Raw genomic sequence first — 20,733 nt, 5'->3', positions numbered from 1 at the left:
AAATTTGATGCAGCTTGGAAATAGATCTTCCAAATGCAGAAGTGGCTGCATAAAATTAGCATACGATTTACATCAACTTGGAATTTTTAGCATCTCATTGGGGAGATGATGTAGTTCATACATTTTGCTAATGCTGAGGACTTATGCTGGGGTGTTGGATGAATGGAGAGGCGCTTGCATAATTATTACATCTTTATCTCACCTTAACAATCTGCAGCTTCTGTAACACGGTCAGATGAGAATCCTCCCCTGCAAGAACAATCATCAAATCAAACCTCCGTATCACTGGGAACCTAAAGTGAGAGGGATACGGAGGCTGCCATATTTATTTCCTTTTAAACAATACCAGTTGCCTGGCAGCCCTGCTGGTCTATTTGACTGCAGTAGTGTCTGAATCACACACCAGAAACAAGCATGCCGCTAATCTTGTCAGATCTGACAACAATATCAGAAACACCTGATCTGCTGCATGCTTATTCAGGGGCTATGGCTAAAAGTATTAGAGGCAGATGATCAGCAGGATAACCAGGCAACTGGTATTGTTTAAAACAAAATAAATATGGCAGCCCCATATCCCTCTCATAAGACTTTCAGCCAAAATAGATAGGAAGATCCAGGATTACTGTGATGTTCTCTCCGATCACCTTATTTCCTCCTCTTAAAGAGGAACTCCAGTGAAAATAATGTAATAAAAAAGTGCTTTATTTTTACAATAATTATGTATAAATGATTTAGTCAGTGTTTGCCCATTGTAAAATCTTTCCTCTCTCTGATTTAAATAGCGACATTTATCACATGGTGACATTTTTACTGCTGGCAGGCAAAGTTTGCTTTTTTTTGGCAGTTGAAAACAGCTATAAACAGCTATTTCCCATAATGCAACGAGGTTCACAGACAGGAAACTGCCAGGATCATGGTCCTTACAGTTTCCTGTGGGAGGGGTTTCACCCCAATATCAGCCATACAGACCCTCCTGCTGATCCGTTTGAGAAAAGGAATAGATTTCTCATGGGAAAGGGAGTATCCGCTACTGATTGGGATGAAGTTCAATTCTTGGTCGGAGTTTCTCTTTAAAGGAAACCTGAAACAAATACTCTCCCAGGATTTATACTTAGTTGGGGCTTCCTTCAGGCTGTTTGGCCCCTTTCCATGGGGGCTGGAGGAAGCCTCAGGTAAGTATAAATCATGGGCCAGAATTCATCTCAAGTATGTTAAAGCAAATGTGTGGTGATTAATATAAAGTCAGGTACTTGCCTATAGAGAGGGAAGGCTCTGGATCCTATTGAGCCTTCTCTGTCCCCTCTCTGTGTCCTCGTTCCCCCACTGTCCCCCAGTGATGTTACGCCTCCTCTATAAGCCCACATGTCCCAGAACACAGTACAGAGCCGCCTGTCTTTGGGAGCACTCCGACACACAAACGCTCCCGAAGACTTTCCGAGGAGCCCCGAAAGCGTACAAATGAAATTACCGCCGGAAGACTTGGGTGCAGGATACAGCCGATATATGGCTTACCCTGCTCCTGCATAAGCCCCGGCGGCATTAATTACTATTCCCCCTCCAGGTCCACGTGGGTGGTAGGGAATGATGTCATTTGGCTGCCAACTATTGCTTGTGTTTTAAAAGTAACTTCTGCTCCGTCTTCTGACGGCGCTGAAGTTACTCTTTGTGCTCTGCTATAGCTGTAATTCCTATTATGGTCTATGGTGGCGCCGACTGTGCCCAAATCGAAGTGTTAGGGTTGAATACATACAATGGGCGTGAGAGCGCTGGAACAAGGTGAGCGAGACGGGACTGGGAAGGTTCTATAGCATCCAGAGCCTCCACTCTCCTTAACCCCCTTGCCGGTTATCCCGAGCTCAGCTCGGGGTAACCTGCGCAGGAGGATTCCTCAGGCCCCGCTGGGCCGATTTCTATCAAATAAAAAGCAGCACACGCAGCCGGCACTTTGCCAGCCGCGTGTGCTACCTGATCGCCGCCGCGTGCAGCGGCGAAAGAGGGTCCCCCCAGCCGCCCGAGCCCAGCGCAGCCGGAACAAACAGTTCCGGCCAGCGCTAAGGGCTGGATCGGAGGCGGCAGACGTCAGGACGTCGGCTCACGTCCATGACGTCACTCCGCTCGTCGCCATGGCGACGAGGAAAGCGAAACAAGGAAGGCCGCTCATTGCGGCCTTCCTTGTTACTTTTGATCGCCGGAGGCGATCGAAAGTGCGGATCCGGAGCGCCCTCTAGTGGGCTTTCATGCAGCCAACTTTCAGTTGGCTGCATGAAATAGTTTCTTTTTAATTTAAAAAAAACCCTCCCGCAGCCTCCCTGGCGATTTTAATAGAACGCCAGGGAGGTTAAGTATCCGATGTTTTTTACCTCGCTTTAGCGTTACTTAAAAGTGAACCTGTGGCAGGGGGAAAAAAAAAAAACTTACATACTTACCTAGTTAGCGGGAGGTTTCTGTTTAGATCAGAGGATTCCATTATCCTCCTCAACCCCACCACTGCCACGCGCACACCCTCTGAACATATCCGACAAGGGCTCATCTGATATGTTTTTGTGTCCACGCTCCCTGTCATCTGCTACCATGACCGTACTGCACCTGCATGAGTACAGCCACCACGCCTGCTCAGTAAGACCTCGTTCAGACTATACGCGCTGCTGTGCGCATTTCGGCAGCGTGGATAGTGTGCGACGCGCAAGAACGGTAGAAGGGCATAGACGGCCCTTCTACCGTTGCCATCATATGCGCTGTGCAACAGTGCGATGCATTATCGCACTGCTGCATGCATTTTTCGGGAATCACAGCGCATAGTAGCGCAGATGGCGTGCGATAGGTATCCAAAGTACACTTTTTTTGCTCTGAGAGCTGCCTTTGCATTTTATTCATAACTGTATATTTTCATCTTGTAATGTAAGCAGAAATGCTTTCTGAGTGTCTGACTGTGTTCAGGAGAGTCTGCTGTGTTAGAAAAGTGTTTACTTCATTGTATCAAGTGAGGAATGTAAACACAAGATAACATTAGCTCCAGTTGGGATGCGTCCAGCTTTCCCTGCAGGGAACTTGTTAGTCCTGTGTTTAACCCTTTTAATGCTGTTCTAGTAAAAAAAAAAACCCGGTGCTAGTATATAATATGCAGTAAAAAATGTTTTAGAGCAAAGAAGACATGCTGGTTTCATTCCGCTTTAAAGTAAACCTGAGGTGAAAATAAACTGATGAGATCGACAATAATATCCTCCTACTCTTAAAAAGGACCTTTTTTTTTTTTTAAATATCCCATGGTTTTAGGTTATATTTAAACATTTACATAGTAGATTGAATGATTTATTGTTTCTGCTCCATGTCAGCCTTTTAAGTGTCTCAGAGTTAAAATTCATGAACTATTGACCTTTTTTTTTTTTTTTTTTTTTTTAATCTCCCCTGCCCTCAGAAGTTGTATTCTGCCAGGAAAACCTTTATGGTTGTAATTTACTTATCAGTGATGATTACTATATTCCCCACAAGGAACTGACAAGACAGAAGCTGCCACTTACATGCCTGAAAATTATTTAAAAATTAATTAATTAGGATTACAGTGGGGGCGTCGTCATTCGCCTTCACCTTGCACCCAAATTTCCCTGCGCCTTTTTTACATGTACACTGCCGTCACCGGGCGCGGCATATACAAATCTTTGCCCTATGTCGTCATAAGAATGGCATCAAGACAAAGTGGCACAGCAAGTCAAGGTGAAAACCAGATAACAACTGTAGCCATGGTTCACAATGAGAAGAGCTCCTGGAATCCATACCTGTTTCTTGAACTGAAGGTTCGCCCAGCAGGGGGCGCCGGGACCCTACCAGGGAACTCCCGGATCTGTTAGGGAACGTCCATCGAGGCAGCGAGTCCGGGGGGATCAGTAGGAAAAAGTAACTAAAAGAAAGAATACAAAACGTTGTGTGTGGAAGGGCGTTTACTTTCTGATGGCTGCACCCAATTCAAAAATAAAGTTGTATTCAGAATCCCCTGTATTATATATATTACCGAAACCCTTTCTTCTTACTTTGTTCGGCTTAAAGAGACACTGAAGCGAAAAAAAATGATGATGTAATGAATTGGTTGTGTAGTAAGAATTACTAGAACATTAGTAGCAAAGAAAATATTCTCATTTTTATTTTCACTTATATATAGTTTTTTTATAACATTGCATCATTCTCTAATATTTGCAGGTTACACACTACTCAGCATTCTTTTACAGAGCAAGCTGGTGAACTTTTGACCTGTCCTCTGCAAGAACAAAAACAATACAGTGACTGACACGTGAGATAACAAGCTTCAGAAGACTGAGCTCTCTGTGACTTTGAAAGTCGTGGAGCTCAATGGCTCTTTTGCATAGATAACACCTGGAGTTTCTTAACTCTTCCTGTACTGGAAACAATATTAGACTTATGTCTCTGTTCCTAATGTTTTATTTCCTAGCTGTACTACACATACAAATTATTATATCATAATTGTTTTTTTCACTTCAGTGTCTCTAAGTGTTAAAAATATCTTATTTTTTTTCTAAAAAAAGCATATCTTAGGGGACACCCTGTAAGGTTTTGTGGCCGTCACTAGTTTACATACAGTTACATACAGTTCGTTGTATTTGTTAGATGTTCAAATTTAATTGGTACAAATTTCACCTCTTTAAAGTACACCTGAACTGACAGCGATATGGCAGCTGCTATTAACCTCTTTCACGTCTACTCATAATTACCAAAATGAAATACTTGTAAAAAAACAAATAAAACAAAAAAACCACCAGGGACTATTTAATATGTATGTTGTGAGGGTATATTCCTGTTATTACTGTAGATAAAGGCTTGTAATTATTGATATAGTATAAAGAAAACACTAAATGGAAAAAATATACCTTTATTTCCAAATTAAATATTATCACTATACATTGCACTAGGAGCACAATTTAAATATTGTAATAGCCAGGACAAATGGGCAAATAAAATGTGTGGGTTTTATCTATTGTAGCAAAATTGATTTATTGAATTGAACTATAATGGCTGAAAACTGAGAGATAATGATATTTTATCATTTTGTTTTCTTATTACGTCTGTCAGCCTATTTCGCCGCCTCTCCCCCACCCCTCTCAGTCTTCCTTCACTGAGAGGGGCGGGGAAGAGGTGGAGATACGCGGCTGACAGCCGCGTGTGAGGCAGGGCTGCAGCTCATAGCTCTGCCTCACACGGAAGAGTAGAAGGCAGCAAAATCCATGACCAAGAAAAGTGGTGGATTTTGCAGGGGAGAGGGAGGGCGAGTTAGGGGGGATTTAGAGTTTACAGCCGCGGGAATGCGGCGGTTTAGGTAGGGCTAGCATAGGCAGAAGCCTATGACAGCCGATCGCCGTGATTGGCCGGCTGGGGGGAGGGAGGGGATTTAGAAAAAAAAAAAAAGAAAATGTCCAAAAATATTAAAAAAACAAACAAACAAATATTTATAAAAAAAAAAAAAAATAAACACAGGGGGGGCGATCAGACCTCACCAACAGAGAGCTCTGTTGGTGGGGAGAAAAGGGGGGGGGAGATCACTTGTGTACAGAGGTATACGGCCCTGCAGCTTGGCCTTAAAGCTGCAGTGGCCAATTAATGTAAAATTAGGCTGGTCACTAGGGGGGTTTACCACCATGGTCCTCAAGAGGTTAAGGGCTCGTTGCAGGGCCGTACAACTCAGCACAAAAGTGATTCCCCCCCACACACACCTTTTCTCCCCACCAACAGAGCTCTCTGTTGATGGGCTCTGATCGCTCCCCCAGTGTTTATTTATTTTATTACAAATATTTTTGTTATTTTTCTTTAATAAAATTGTGCATTTTTTAAAAATATTTTTTCCACAGTCAGCCTATAATCACAGCAATCGGCTGTGATAGGCTTCAGCCTATCACAGCGGATCGTTCCTGTGTCCCCCAGGGGGACAGCCGTGTGACAGTGCAACGCTGCTGTAGTTCACTGCGCTGTACATAGTTATTAGACAGCAGTTTCGCCGTCTGTCTCAAAGCGGCGATCGCGCTGGGAGACTGAAGGTGGAGCTCCGTCATCAGAGCAGAGATGCACGCTCTCCTGCAAGCCCCATAAGAAGCCATTCACGCCAATCGCCGTGGAGGGGTCCTGGGGCTGCCGCCGCATTCACGTGAATTGGCGTGGAGCGGTCGGCAGGTAGTTAAAATGCATATAAAATAGAATAATTCTTAGCAAAAAGTAGTACCCGAAGCAGCAGGGACACTGTACACACACTAGATTTTTTGGCAGAGGAAGTGGATGTCGGCTGCCTTGGCCAAGTTTCATCTACACAGCCTTATTTCAATACTGTCAATGGTTTCTAGTCTCCTGATAGGCCGGAATGGTGCTTGTAGAAGCTACAAGTAACAAGTTAGCATGTAGTATAAGATCTCCTATACTCACCTTAACAAGAGCAGACCGGGGATAATCAGCATGACCAGCAGAGAGTTTCTTGGAGAAAGACCGGCAAGTGTGAGTCCCAGATAAGAGAGGGCGCCAAAGATGCCGGCTCCCCCTGTCCCTGAGGACCAGAAAGCCACCACATCACTGGGGAGGAAGACAGATGGGAGATTCAGAAAAAGACGCACACAGGGAGAGAGGACAGGGATGTCAATACAAACCTTTAAGTGTAACTGCAACTTCATGAAAAGAAAATATTATAAAACCAATTCTCTCCGGGACAATTTTCTGCACTGCATTAAAATGTACGCAGATGGAAATTGTGCCAGTAATGCTCCAGTGTGAATTGTCAAATTAAAACACACCCCCAAAAGATAAGCGCTTGTGCAATGATTCTCTATGAGAACGTTCACATCTGAGCGGTTCGTTTCCAATCTGCTCAGAAAAGTGCTGCAGGGACCATTTTTGAGGCGATTCCGCTTCAATGAAAAGTATAGGAAAACGCAAAATGCTCACAAAATCGTTTTGTGCAGCGATTGCGTGAGCGTTTTTAAGAATAAATACATTGTATTTATTATTTTCCAGATCAAAACGCAATCGCTCTGCAAAAGCACTTAGAAAAGCACTTGCCAAAAATTTCCAACGCACAAAAGTCGAAGAAAAAAAAAAGCATCAAAAAACGCCCACCGCGGACGGTCACGTGAACGGAACGCAAAGGGAACAAGGCTGAAATGAAGCCAATCTTGATGTAATTTCCTCTCTCACTCTTATTTTCTCCTAGAAACTGCACTCTCATATCTAGCTCGCTTTGTAAACATATAAGCACAGCATAGATCATGCTTCAGCAGCTTCTGCAGAGAAGGGAGGTGTATTTCCCTTCTCAGCCTTATATCACACTGATCTTCCCTCAGTGAGGAGCAGGAATGTGGGAGGGGAGATGACAAGCTTCCTTCTATCCGGCAATGTGCCATACAGAGCCAGGCTGACTGAGATAATATTCATTACAGCAGAAACATTTATGATTATATTGGAATGCCTGCAATGCAGGGTCAGGTTGTATACTGCATAATAAACACACAGCAGTAGGTAAATGGAATTTGATTTTATGGCTGACAATCCTGTTTTAAAGGGAAGGTTCAAGCAAAATAATAAAAATGTGTTTCACTTACCTGGGGCTTCTACCAGCCCCATGCAGCCCATCCTGTGCCCTCGTAGTCACTCACTGCTGCTCCAGTCATCCGCTGGCAGCTAGTTCTGCTTCTACCAGCCCCATGCAGCCATCCTGTGCCCTCGTAGTCACTCACTGCTGCTCCAGTCCCCCGCTGGCAGCTAGTCCTGCTTCTACCAGCCCCATGCAGCCATCCTGTGCCCTCGTAGTCACTCACTGCTGCTCCAGTCCCCGCTGGCAGCTAGTTCTACTTCTACCAGCCCCATGCAGCCATCCTGTGCCCTCGTAGTCACTCACTGCTGCTCCAGTCCCCCGCTGGCAGCTAGTTCTGCTTCTACCAGCACCATGCAGCCATCCTGTGCCCTCGTAGTCACTCACTGCTGCTCCAGTCCCCCGCTGGCAGCTAGTCCTGCTTCTACCAGCCCCATGCAGCCATCCTGTGCCCTCGTAGTCACTCACTGCTGCTCCAGTCCCCCGCTGGCAGCTAGTCCTGCTTCTACCAGCCCCATGCAGCCATCCTGTGCCCTCGTAGTCACTCACTGCTGCTCCAGTCCCCCGCTGGCAGCTAGTTCTGCTTCTACCAGCACCATGCAGCCATCCTGTGCCCTCGTGGTCACTCACTGCTGCTCCAGTCCCCCGCTGGCAGCTAGTCCTGCTTCTACCAGCCCCATGCAGCCATCCTGTGCCCTCGTAGTCACTCACTGCTGCTCCAGTCCCCGCTGGCAGCTAGTTCTACTTCTACCAGCCCCATGCAGCCATCCTGTGCCCTCGTAGTCACTCACTGCTGCTCCAGTCCCCGCTGGCAGCTAGTTCTGCTTCTACCAGTCCCATGCAGCCATCCTGTGCCCTCGTAGTCACTCACTGCTGCTCCAGTCCCCCGCTGGCAGCTAGTTCTGCTTCTACCAGCCCCATGCAGCCATCCTGTGCCCTCGTAGTCACTCACTGCTGCTCCAGTCCCCCGCTGGCAGCTAGTTCTACTTCTACCAGCCCCATGCAGCCATCCTGTGCCCTCGTAGTCACTCACTGCTGCTCCAGTCCCCGCTGGCAGCTAGTTCTGCTTCTACCAGCCCCATGCAGCCATCCTGTGCCCTCGTAGTCACTCACTGCTGCTCCAGTCCCCCGCTGGCAGGTTGCCGACCTCGGAGGTCGGCGGGACTCATTGCGTACATTTTTACATATTCCCGCTAGTCCTGGAACACCAACACATACATTTTTACGCATTACCGGTTCAATGCGTACATTTTTACGCATTGAACCAGTAATGCGTAAAAATGTATGCGTTCATGTTCCTGCACTAGTGGGAATGCGTAAAAATGTACGCAATGCGGCCCGCTGACCTCCGAGGTCGGCAAGCAGCCAGCGGGGGACTGGAGCAACAGTGAGTGACTACGAGGGCACAGGATGGCTGCATGGGACTGGTAGAAGCCCCAGGTAAGTGAAACTCATTTTTTTACTTTGCTTGGACATTCCCTTTAAGACTCCTCCAGCACAAAAAGCTCAGCAGGACTGCAGCTAATGAAGTGTGACTGTTTCTTTCACGTTCTTTGACACAGTTCAGGTCCCCTGAAAAACGAAGCATGCTGCTTATATGAGACAGTTACCTGTAAAAGAAGGCGGTGAGGCTGAGGAAGGTGATTTCGCCCAGCCCAGATGACACGCTGGCAAACACCACACCTGCAGGACACAGAGAGAGATACTCTTAATGCTTGTTACATGGAGCAAGAGGAAGGCATGACCACCGCTGACCACGGGAACTCTGCACTCACCCAGAAGACTCACCGCCACGTCCGTGGAAAAGGACACTATGAGAAAGCTGCTGGCGGCTGTGATGATGCAGACAGACACCCTGTAACTGGAGACAGGAGGGGACACTCTGTGACATGTTAAAAGACAGACAGAAGGAAGCATTGTGTTGCTGTGCTGAGTTAAAGAGACTCTGAAGTCTCATTTTTTTCTATGTTTTTATAATGTAATCCTGTTTAGCATTATAGCCTAAAGGTAATTGCCGAATTCCGACAAAAAACAAGGGTTTATTCATAGAGAAATAGCCCTGCAAAGCTCCGGGGCTCGCAGGGCTTTACTTCCTAGAAGAAGCAGAGGTTTAGGCTGTAGCTCTGCCTCCTCTGCAGTCAATCTCTGCTGATCGCCGCCTCTCCCCGCCCCCTCAGTCTTTCACTAGTTGGGGCGGGGAGGAGGCGGAGATCCGCTGAGATTGATTGCGGAGGAGGCAGAGCTACAGCCTAAAGCTCTGCTTCTCCAGGGCAGCAAAATCTGCGACCTGCAAAGTCGTGGAACTTTGCAGGTTGTTTTCTCTATTAATAATGCCTCGTTTTTCGGCGGGATTGCGGCGATTCCCTTTAGGCTATAATGCTAAACAGGATTACATTAAAAAAACTGGAAAAAATGAGACTTCAGAGTCTTTTCAAAAGACACCCAAAGTGAGAGGGATATGGAGGCTGTCATATTTATTTCCTTTTAAACAAAGCAACACATTTCCTGATCCTCTGCCTCTAATACTTTAGCCATAGACCTCAAACAAGCATGCAGATCAGGTGCTCTGACCGAAGTCTGACCTGATTAGCTGCATGCTTGTTTTTAGGTGAGTGATTCAGACCCTACAGACCAGATAGACCAGCAGGGTTGCCAGGTAACTGGCATTGTTTAAAAGGAAATAAATATGGCAGCCTCCATATTTCTTTCACCTCAGGATCCCTTTAAGTTTGGCTGCATTTGCTGCATGCTTGTTTCAGGGTTTTAACTCGGACACTACTGATGCATGAAAGATCAGCAGGGCTGCCAGGCAACTGGTATGGTTTTAAAAAAATGAAATATGGCAACCTCCATATCCCTCTAAGGCCTCTTTTCCACGAGCAGTTGATAGGCAGTGAAATGCCTCTCAAACTCTCACAACTGCTCACTGCTGCCTGATATATAAATATGTTAGTTCTATATAAATGTATAATAATAATAATAATAATAGTGTGTGACTGTGGTGAGGACGGAGTGTAAGCTCCTCTCATGAGGAGACTGGTGGAAATGGATCAGTGATGTATGCACAGCGCTGTGGAATATGGCAGGGCTAGATAAATGTACTAGCTGATGACTCGGCGTTGCCAGGGTATGTATTTGGCTGGTGTTGACTCCGCCCACTTTTTCTAACGCTAACACACAAACACTCAATGACCTAGTTTGTGAGAGTTGCGGTCTTTGGCATCAATAATTTGCGTTGAAATGAAACAAATCTTATTAGCTGTTTGTGGCTCCACCCCCTTTTCTGAATTTGAACCTCAGTCACCCAATGACCAACTGTAGCAGGTTTGAGGCTTGTGCCATTAACAGTGCAAGAATGGAAGCCATTTTAATACTCCCCTTGAAAATCAATAAACGAATTTTGATTGGCTTTTGTAGGCCCCACCCACTTTTCTGAATATTAATCCCAGTCACCCAGTGACCAACTGTGCAAAGTTTGAGAACCCTGCCATTAACAGTGTAAGAATGGCTGCAGTTTACATTTTCCAGTGAAATTTGTATTTGTCTCCGCCCCTTTTTTGGTTATGGGAATAAAAAGTATCCTACACTTTATTCCAGGTAATGTTCTATGTGTGTGCCAAATTTCATCCAAATCCGTTCAGCCGTTGCTGCGTGATTGAGGAACAAACATCCAAACAGATTTAACAAGTTTATAATATTAGTAAGCTAAGATAATAATAGTGTGTGACTGTGGTGAGGACATTAGAGTGTAAGCTCCTCTGGTGCAGCCGACTGATGGGAATTAGTCAGTGATCTCTGTACAGCACTGTGGAATATGTCCATGTAAGTGTAGACTAAAGCTATATAAATGTATACAGTATATTCTGGCGTATAAGACTACTTTTTAACCCTTGAAAATCATCTGAAAAGTCAGGTGTCGTCTTATATGCCGGGCGTCATCGATGCCGGGTGATACGCCCTGTCCTGTTACCGCCTCTCAGATCTCGCTGCTGAGGACTGTAGTGGAGCGGCGCAGGCGCACATGTGCGAGATCTGAGAGGCAGAGAAAGAGGTAAATAGGATACAAGGGTGGGGCCAGAAGGGTGAAAGAGGCGTGTTTTATGGGCACAGCACAATCTATTCTTCCATACCGCTCTGATACACAGGTAGACAAGGAGAGCTGACCAATGCACTTATGGAGAGGGAGAGTTGACCAATCCAACCAGTCAATTGCCTGTTTACTGTTATATACTGGGTACCACATACAGTACAGCACCAGTACATACATACATACATACATACATACATACATAGCACCAGAATATGTTTTTTTTTTTGGTGCGCGTTGGAAGAGGAGTAGTCCTATACGGCGAGTATATCCCAAACTCTATATTTTAACTTATACGCTGGAATATACAATAATACAAATAATGTGTGACAGTGGAATATTCCTCTTATTAAAAACAGCAATAAAATATGATGATGCTCTCACCTGTAGGGGATGCGTTCAATGTAGAATGGCGCAGTAAACTTGATTACCAGTGTGGGCAATATATCAGCCAGAAGGACGGCCTGTAACATCAGGAGACAAAGCATTAAAGGAGAACTGTAGTGAGAGGTATATGGAGGCTGCCATATTTATTTCCTTTTAAGCAATACCAGTTGCCTGGCTATTCAGCTAATCCTCTGCCTCTAATACTTTCAGCCATAGGCCCTGAACAAGCATGCAGCAGATCAGGTGTTTCTGACAAATTTAGACAGATATGACAAGATTAGCTGCATGCTGGTTTCTGGTGTGAGTCAGACACTTCTTTAGGCAAATAGACCATCAGGGCTGCCAGGCAACTGGTATTTCTTAAAAGGAAATAAATATGGCAGCCTCCATATCCCTCTCACTACAGTTCTCCTTTAAGCTCCATACACACACTCAACAGCGGTCTTTTATGCAGCACAATTCTCAAACCACTTTTGTTGTGAAACAATTTTAACAACCAAAAAAAAGTTGCTTGCTATTGTTCACACCACTGATAAGACTGAAAGATGTCAATCCAACTGTTGGATTGAAGCCTTATCAGTGGTGTGAACAATAGCAAGCAACTTTTTTTTGGTTGTTCAACTTGTTTCACAACAAAAGTGGTTTGAGAATTGTGCTGCATAAAAGGCCGCTGTTGAGCGTATGTATGAGGCTTTAGTACAACAGACAAGGAGCAGCATGAGGAAGTGTGATAAAGCTTCTTGTGATAAATCAGCTTGTCAGATAGAGAGATAAGACTGCGCTGGATGAATACGTACGGCAGTGGAAATCTTGTTGCAGTCGTATGGGCTCGAATTCGTAACATTCGCCTGGAAAGGCAAACAAGCACAGATTATACCATAAATAACAGCAATGCCTTTATATCCCAGCCTGCGGAAACTTATTATGTGACGTCTGCATGTGCCTAAAAGAGAGCCTGTCACATGCTGTATTCATAATAATATGGTAGGGCATTACACTATGACTATGGTAGGATTAGATTGTGAGCTCTTCTGAGGACAGTCAGTGACATGACTATGTACTCTGTAATGTGCTGCAGGAGATGTCAGTGCTATATACATACATAATAATAATATGGTAGGGCATTACACTATGACTATGGTAGGATTAGATTGTGAGCTCCTCTGAGGACAGTCAGTGACACGACTATGTACTCTGTAATGTGCTGCAGGAGATGTCACTGCTATATAGACACAAGTTACTTACGGTAACGTCTTTTCCGGGAGTCGGAAGGACAGTAACCCAGATGAGAGATGCTTCCCTCCACTTACTGCTGGACAGGAAAAGGTTAAAAACATCACAGTGCACAGCGGAGCATATATAACTCAGAATCAGCTCACCATCCTCAGTAATAACCAAGATGACCACAAATAATGCTTAAACACTTTAATATTTTTCACATAACCATAGTACAAATAAACCCGGGTGGGTAGTTTGGGTGCTGTCCTTCCGACTCCCGGAAAAGACGTTTCCGTAAGTAACTTGTGTCTTTCCCAGGGTCGTCTCCAGGACAGCAACCCAGATGAGATACAAAGATTAACGGTATCAGAGTGGGATAACTGCATGTAAAACCCTTCTACCAAAAGACAAATCGGAACTAGCTGATACATCCAATCTGTAATGCCTAACAAAGGTATTTTTGCTCGATCAGGTGGCCCACACCTTCTCTGTCCGTGGACAGGAAACGAAACTGAGGATGGCGAGCTAATTCTGGGTTATATATGCTCCGCTGTGCACTGTGATGTTTTTAACCTTTTCCTGTCCAGCAGTAAGTGGAGGGAATCATCTCTCATCTGGGTTGCTGTCCTGGAGACGACCCTGGGAAAAATACATAATAATAATATGGTACGACATTAGACTGTGACTATGGTAGGATTAGATTGTGTGCTTCTCTGAGGACAGTCAGTGACATGACTATGTACTCTATAAAGTGCTGCAGAAGAGGTCTTTGTTATACACATACATAGTAATATATAGTAATAACTGTGTTAACTGACACTGCCCCCTGCTGGAGGAAACTTACCGGCACGGTCTCATTGGTCTGTGTGTGGAGGATGTCATGGGCAGCGCTCAGCATCACAACGTAAGCAAAGTTATTACATAAGCCCAGCAACCTGTGACGGCAGACAAGAGTTACAAAGAGGACCTGTTAAAGTTAAACTCTAGAGCATTGTCACTTACCATGTGACCAGACTGACATCCAACAGACTATTAGAAAACGTTTCTCCTTATGTACAGAATTAAATGGTGATGTTTTCCACACCACAGTTTTATGGACTTTTATAGAATTTCCCACACTGAAGTGTGCGCCCAGCCTGAGGTGACCGTTTGGCCAACTGATCATTCCAATCTGTTTCCCAATCGATAACGGATTGAATGAGAATGCCAAATCAACACATACAATGACGTGTGACCATCAGATCCAGGCAAGTTCCTGCAGAATTCCTGCTTCTGTCACAATATACTGATTGTTGGTCTGTGCACCCAAACTACGTGACACGGGAAATATTTACTGCCACAATTGCTTCAAGACAAACTGTAACCAAGGATTAAACAAAGAGAAACTGTAACCAAGGATTGTACGTCACCCCAATCAGTAGCTGATACCCCCTTTCCCAGGAGAAATCCTTATATTTTCACAAACGGATCATCAGGGGGTCTGTTTGGCTGATATTGTGGTGAAACCCCTCCCACAGTGTGATGTCAGCAGCTAGGTACGGACAGCAGACTGTGGGAGCCTTGTTGCATTGTGGGAAATAACAGCTGTTTCAAACTGCCAAAAAAGTATCATTTTATTCCCACAGACATCACCTGCCAGCAGCCAGCAGTCGGCATGTAATACATTTCAGAATGTCAGGGCCCATTTCCATTACATGCTAGCTACATAGCCGCATCGCACTGCGGGTGTCCTGACCCCAATGCATGGCAATGGAACGGTTTCCATTCTGTGCATTGCGCGCGGAGTGATCCGAGAATCTGCACCCGCCTGCAGATTCTAGCACAGCGGCATCCGCCCGACGTCCCCATTGGGAGATGCAGAAGTGACACGAACGGCAGCGGAAGTGATGCAGCTGTGTGAGAATCTGCAGCATTCCGCAGATTCTTGGATCGCTCCGCACCGCTCGCAACGCAAACTATTTCATTGCCGTGCATTGGGGTCAGGACACCCGCAGAGCGATGCGGCCATGTAGCTGCATCTCACCGCATGTAATGGAAACAGGCCCTTAAAGGGAGTTCTCAGAGACAAACATCATAATAGATTTAAACATACCTGGGGCTTCCTCCAGCCCCATCCGCACGGATCGCTCCCACGCCGCCGTCCTCAGTCTTCTCAATCGCCAGTACCGGGTCCCATCACTTCCGCCAGATGCGACCAGTCTTTTGCATGCGCAGGCACTCCTTCTGTCTTGCCGCCGCCTGCTTTACACATGGTCCTGCGCAGTACGGAGGGAGCGCACTGCGCCTGCATTGACTGGCCCAAGTGACGGGACCCGGTACCGGCGATTGAAAAGACTGAGGATGGCAGCGTGGGAACGATCCATGTGGATGGGGCTGGAGGAAGCCCCAGGTATGTATAAATCTATTATGATGTTCGTCTCTGAGACTCTTTAAAGGGCAACTGAATTGAGATGAATACTGAGGCTGCCATATTTATTTTCTTTTAAACAATACCAGTTGCCTGGCAGCCCTGCTGGTCTATCTGGCTACAGTGGTGTCTGTATAACACCAGAAACAATCATGCAGGTAATCTTGTCACATTTGACAAAAATGTCAGTAACACCTGATCTGCTGCATGCTTGTTCAGGGTCCATGGGTAGAAGTATTAGAGGCAGAGGATCAGCAGGACAGCCAGGTAACGTTTATTGCTTAAAAATAAATAAATATGGCAGCCTTCATATCCCTCTCGCTTCAGTTGTCCTTTAAAGAGGAAAAGCAGTGAAAGTAATAAAAATGCTTCATTTTTACAATATTTTCATTAAATAATATATCTATATACTGCTGTATATTGGTAAGTAACTCCACCCTCCAAGTGATGTTTACTCAAGTCAAGGATGCCATGCAGCTCCCTGCCCCAAAACAATGTGCTGTTTCTGCTTACTTCGGAACATACAGTAAACAAACATTCTGCAGTGGTGCACCTGCCAGCAGTTAAAATGTCCCCTCCTGTGATACATTTCAGAATGTAAATCAGCGTGAGAAAACTAATTATCGTAAAAAAAAAAAAAAAACAATTAATTTCAATCAAGTTGCATTCAATAAAGTTTCCCTTTAATAGAGGTTCTTGCAGGTACCAAAAGCTGCCGCACCTTAGCAGACTTGTCTATTTGGTCACGTTTTTTGTTTAAGAGGAACTGAATGGAAATAAAACAAGAACAAGGCACTCGAGTGTCGGTTTCGCAAGTCCTCAATAAACATTTCTAATACAGAAGTCTGACGTCACTGAAATCAGGTCAACGGAGTGTGCCCGCTGTCTGCAGTACTTACCAGAACGCCGCACGGTTCCGCCAGTGTGACGAGGTGGAAGCCGGAAGAATGTGAGGCAAGCGGTCATATTCATCTATAACACAGCAGAGAAAAGAGAAGATATAATCTACCTATTTACAGCACAGCTCTTGGCGCTAGTCTAGTTTAGGAGACCCACCAGGAAACCTCATAGGGAACAATTCTCCAATCACAGCACCTTCTACAGCATAAAGCGTTCTGATTGGCCGAATAGTGTGGGCGTAGTTTACTACAACCTATTGGAAGCCTAGTGAGAGGGTACCATTCACCCAATCACGTAAGAGTAATTTCCCCATGAGGTTTCCTGCTGGGTCCCCTAAACTAGACTAGCGCTATGATTCCTATAACTGAAACCGAAACAATAATTGCAGTTGGTTGCTATAGGCAACAAGAGTTTCTCTTTTGTCACACAAGGCAGGTCAGGATAGGGCTCAGGAAAGGAGGTAGGTATGGAAGGTGCCTCCAGTCAGGATTTATAGCCAGAGACACCTGGAGCAGTCCGGGGGTTTGATCTCCACCTACAAGTGTCAGGGCATGCTGACACTTCTAGTGCCATGACAGCTGGAGAGACACAGGCTGCCCCATGCAGTGTCCCTGTGATCATGTCACATTATCACCCTTTTCCCCTCACTTGCCCCCCAAACCTCTGGGTCAAAGGCAGAGTCAGTATCATCTGTATCTGTGGTCTTCCTCCTCCTCTCCATCATCCTGCTCTGCCAGGAGGTAATCCAGGCCACCGTGGGCTTCATTCAGTATTTTTTCCCCTGGGTCAGGGGTACTTTAAACATTAAAAGGGCACTATGGCGAAAAATTGCAAAATTTAAAATAAACATAGACAAATAAGAAGTATGTTTTTCCCAGTAAAATGAGCCATAAATTACTTTTCTCCTATGTTGCTGTCACTTACAGTAGGTAGTAGAAATCTGATAGAAGCGACAGGTTTCGGACTAGTCCATCTCTTCACGGGATTCTCAGCAAGGCTTTTATTCTTTATAAAGATATTCCCTAAAAAGGATTTAAACAATGATGCTGGCCAGCTTCCCTGCTCGCTACACAGTTTTTTGGCAGTTGGACATAGCAACTGCCATTCACTAACTGCTTTAGAAAATTAATAAATCCCTGAGAATCCCCCATGAAAAGAAGGACCAAAACCTGTCGCTTCTGTCAGATTTCTACTACCTACTGTAAGTGACAGCAACATAGGAGAAAATTAATTTATGGTGCATTTTACTCTGGAAAAAAACATAATTCTTATTTGTTTATGTTTGCACATATTTTAAATTTTAAAATGTTTCGCCATAGTGCCCCTTTAAGAAATGAAGATCTGCTTTGTTGCCCATAGCAACCATGCAGCTTCACGCTATAATTCTTTAAGCGGACCTGAACACAGAATTTCCTCTCTGCTCTAAAAGATAAGCAACAGCATAATAACCTTTACAGAAAAACATGGCTTTGTTACTGTTAATACAAATCCTGCAATAGATCTGCAGCATGTCTACGTCCTGCTCTCATGGAAGCAGGCATAGGGTTAACATCCTGTGTTTACACATTAGCTGCTCTGCCATGGAAGAGGAGATTCCTGAGCTGACACAGCTGAGAGATCAAATTACAGTGGTGATCAGACACAGATGGGTTAGAATTAGACAGGCTAAATTCTAAATACATACAGGATACATTTCTCTCTGTTTTCCTTTCCTGTGCAAGAGTTCAGGTCCACTTTAAGGTGCCCATTAACGGTACAATTTTTTCATCAGACCAATCTTTTGTCACGATTTTTACAATTGCAATCAGAAGGTAATGATCGATTGTTCCCCTAAACGTGACAATTAGGGAATTTTTTTCCCAATTTGATCATAAAATCCAACATTTGCATCGATTAAATTCTCTTTTCTAATCGACCATGGAGTCGATTTACATTGATTTTCACCACACGCTGCACAGTTTTCTGATTGGAGTCGGTTGCTATGGGCTAAGATTTTTCCCCTGTATCACAACAGTCACACAAGGGGCAGTTAGGACAGACCAGGCCAGTGCTCAGGGATAGAGGGTGTCACCAGTTAGGATTTATTAGCCAGAGACACAATGGGGCAGTCCCTGGACACTGCCCCCCATCCCCCCCCCCCCCCCCAGGGCTGTGATCTCCAGCTGCTACCAGTGTGGGCATGCTGAGACTTGTGGTGCCATGACAGCTGGGGAGACATAGGCTGCCCCATGCAGTGTGATCACGTGACATTACAATCCCTCTCCCTGATCATGTGACATGCTGTGACAGCTGGCGAGGAACAAGCTGCCCCCCCCAATCCCGTGACATTATCCCCACCCCATCACGTGACAGGACTACCCCCTCTCCCCGGCCCCTCTTACCCCCTGAATCAGACTCGGTACTGTCGTCCATGATCATCCACAGCACTTCATCAAGCACATCCAGCTTTGCAAACACAGCAGCTTCCGGGAGGCAGGCCGTTTCCGCGTTCATGGACACGCCCCAGCCTGGTTACTGTTGCCAGGGCCGGGATGCTTTAAAGTGACAGCAGCAGCATAAGCAGGGAATGAGGTTAGAGCTGCAGGGAGGGGATGGGGGTGTATATACTGAGCCAGATACACCCCCTATGTCTCCATGTTCAGTCACTGATAGAAAAGACAGAAGCAGGAAATATGGGTGCCCACTAAAGGCAGAAGTCTGGGCACCGCCATAGGCACCCATACCGCCCAACTTTTTGAGATGAGAAAGAGGGACACTTAAGCCACGCCCCTGCCACACCCCTGATCACGCCCCTGCCACACCCCTAGTCACACATACTATAAAGATTTCATAAGAAAAATATGATGTTTTATAATTTAAACCACACTGGTCCTTTCTATCCTGGTTCATTTTCCTTCATAGTAGCATTTTACAATTAGTAATATATATTAATTTAAAGGATGGGAGTAAAGTTTAGAGTCAATCAAACAGATTTTTAGTAGAGGAATATATATATTTACATAGAAAGAGGGACAAAGTCCTGAAAGAGGGACAGATGAGGAGGAAAGAGGGACGGGGCTCCCAAAGAGGTACTGTCCCTCCAAAAGAGGGACAGTTGGGAGCTATGGGCACCAATTGAAATAGCTGTATTGAAGGCAGGGCCGGCCTTAGGTTTCACAGCGCCCTGAGCGAGACCTGATTTTTGTGCCCCCCTTCATCCTCTTCACGCATCCGCGCACACACACGCACGAAAAATACTATTAATAACCACGAATGGATGGAAAGCGTGCATTATCCTGAATATACTTAAAAATGAAGGCTAAAACCTTTCAGGAATATTAATAAAAACAGTCAGTGGGACAGTGTTAGCCACCCCCCCCCCCCCATTTAGAATGATAGCACAGCACTGACAATTTGCCCCACGCATTATAGCTGCAGTGCGCCCCCAAACCCCCCCCCCCCCCGATCTCACGTGTAGGTGCCCTCAATATAGGTTGCCAAGCATAGGTGCCCCCAGTATAGGAAGTCAGTTGAAGGTCTCCATCGCCCCCATAGGTAGCCAGGCGTAGGAGCCTCCAGTATAGGTAGCCATGTGTTGGTGCCCTCAGTAAAGGTAGCCAGCTATAGGTGTCCCCAGTATAGGAAATCAGGTAACCAGCTATTAGGCGCCCCCTTGGAAGCCCTCTGGTCGCACAGGTCTTGGAAGCCCTCTGGTCGCACAGGTCAAAGGCCGGCTATGATTGAAGGGAAATTTAGGTGCCTGATAAATAACAGGTGCTGGGTCCAGCTACAGGCGCCCAAATTACCTCTCAATGCTGCTATTTAAAAAAATCACTTTTTTTCTTTGCTGTTTTTTTTTTTTGTGGCAGGGGGTGGCAATTGGTGGGGGGGGGGGGGGGGGGGGGCTCAAGTAAGGTTATGTGTGGGAGAGTGGTTAAAGCATAGCTCCCAACTGTCCCTCTTTTGGAGGGACAGTCCCTCTTTGGGAGCCCTGTCCCTCTTTCCTCCTCATTTGTCCCTCTTTCTGGACTTTGTCCCTCTTTCTATGTAAATATATATATATATATATATAGATATATATATATATGTATGTATATTAAATGTGTTTGATTGACTCTAAACTTTATTCCCATGCTTTAAATTGTTATATTACTAATTTTACAATGTAAACATGATGGAAAA

General features: G+C 45.4%; 1 protein-coding gene across 2 annotated transcripts in view; it reads right to left on the bottom strand.

Moving 5' to 3' along the window:
- The window catches only part of CLN3 (CLN3 lysosomal/endosomal transmembrane protein, battenin), a 30,993-nt gene extending 11,913 nt beyond the window's left edge, over positions 1-19,080 (bottom strand). Inside the window, exons 1-10 of one of the 2 annotated variants that reach the window (XM_068243858.1) lie at positions 18,954-19,080; positions 16,572-16,644; positions 14,110-14,200; positions 12,845-12,895; positions 12,045-12,124; positions 9,349-9,434; positions 9,184-9,256; positions 6,418-6,561; positions 3,774-3,895; positions 203-249 (exon numbers count right to left, since the gene is read on the bottom strand). In XM_068243858.1, the coding sequence (XP_068099959.1) occupies positions 203-249; positions 3,774-3,895; positions 6,418-6,561; positions 9,184-9,256; positions 9,349-9,434; positions 12,045-12,124; positions 12,845-12,895; positions 14,110-14,200; positions 16,572-16,644; positions 18,954-19,065 (879 nt within the window). In that variant the 5' untranslated portion in view covers positions 19,066-19,080. Of the gene's footprint in view, positions 1-202; positions 250-3,773; positions 3,896-6,417; positions 6,562-9,183; positions 9,257-9,348; positions 9,435-12,044; positions 12,125-12,844; positions 12,896-14,109; positions 14,201-16,571; positions 16,645-18,256; positions 18,276-18,953 lie in introns of those variants that run through there. The other variant, XM_068243859.1, reaches the window with a different exon arrangement.
- Positions 19,081-20,733: the final 1,653 nt, after the last annotated feature.

Source organism: Hyperolius riggenbachi, chromosome 7, assembly GCF_040937935.1.
Source record: "Hyperolius riggenbachi isolate aHypRig1 chromosome 7, aHypRig1.pri, whole genome shotgun sequence".
Lineage (NCBI taxonomy): Eukaryota > Metazoa > Chordata > Amphibia > Anura > Hyperoliidae > Hyperolius > Hyperolius riggenbachi.
The sequence above is the reverse complement of the archived record's forward strand: the minus strand, read 5'-3'. Positions and strand labels throughout refer to the sequence as shown.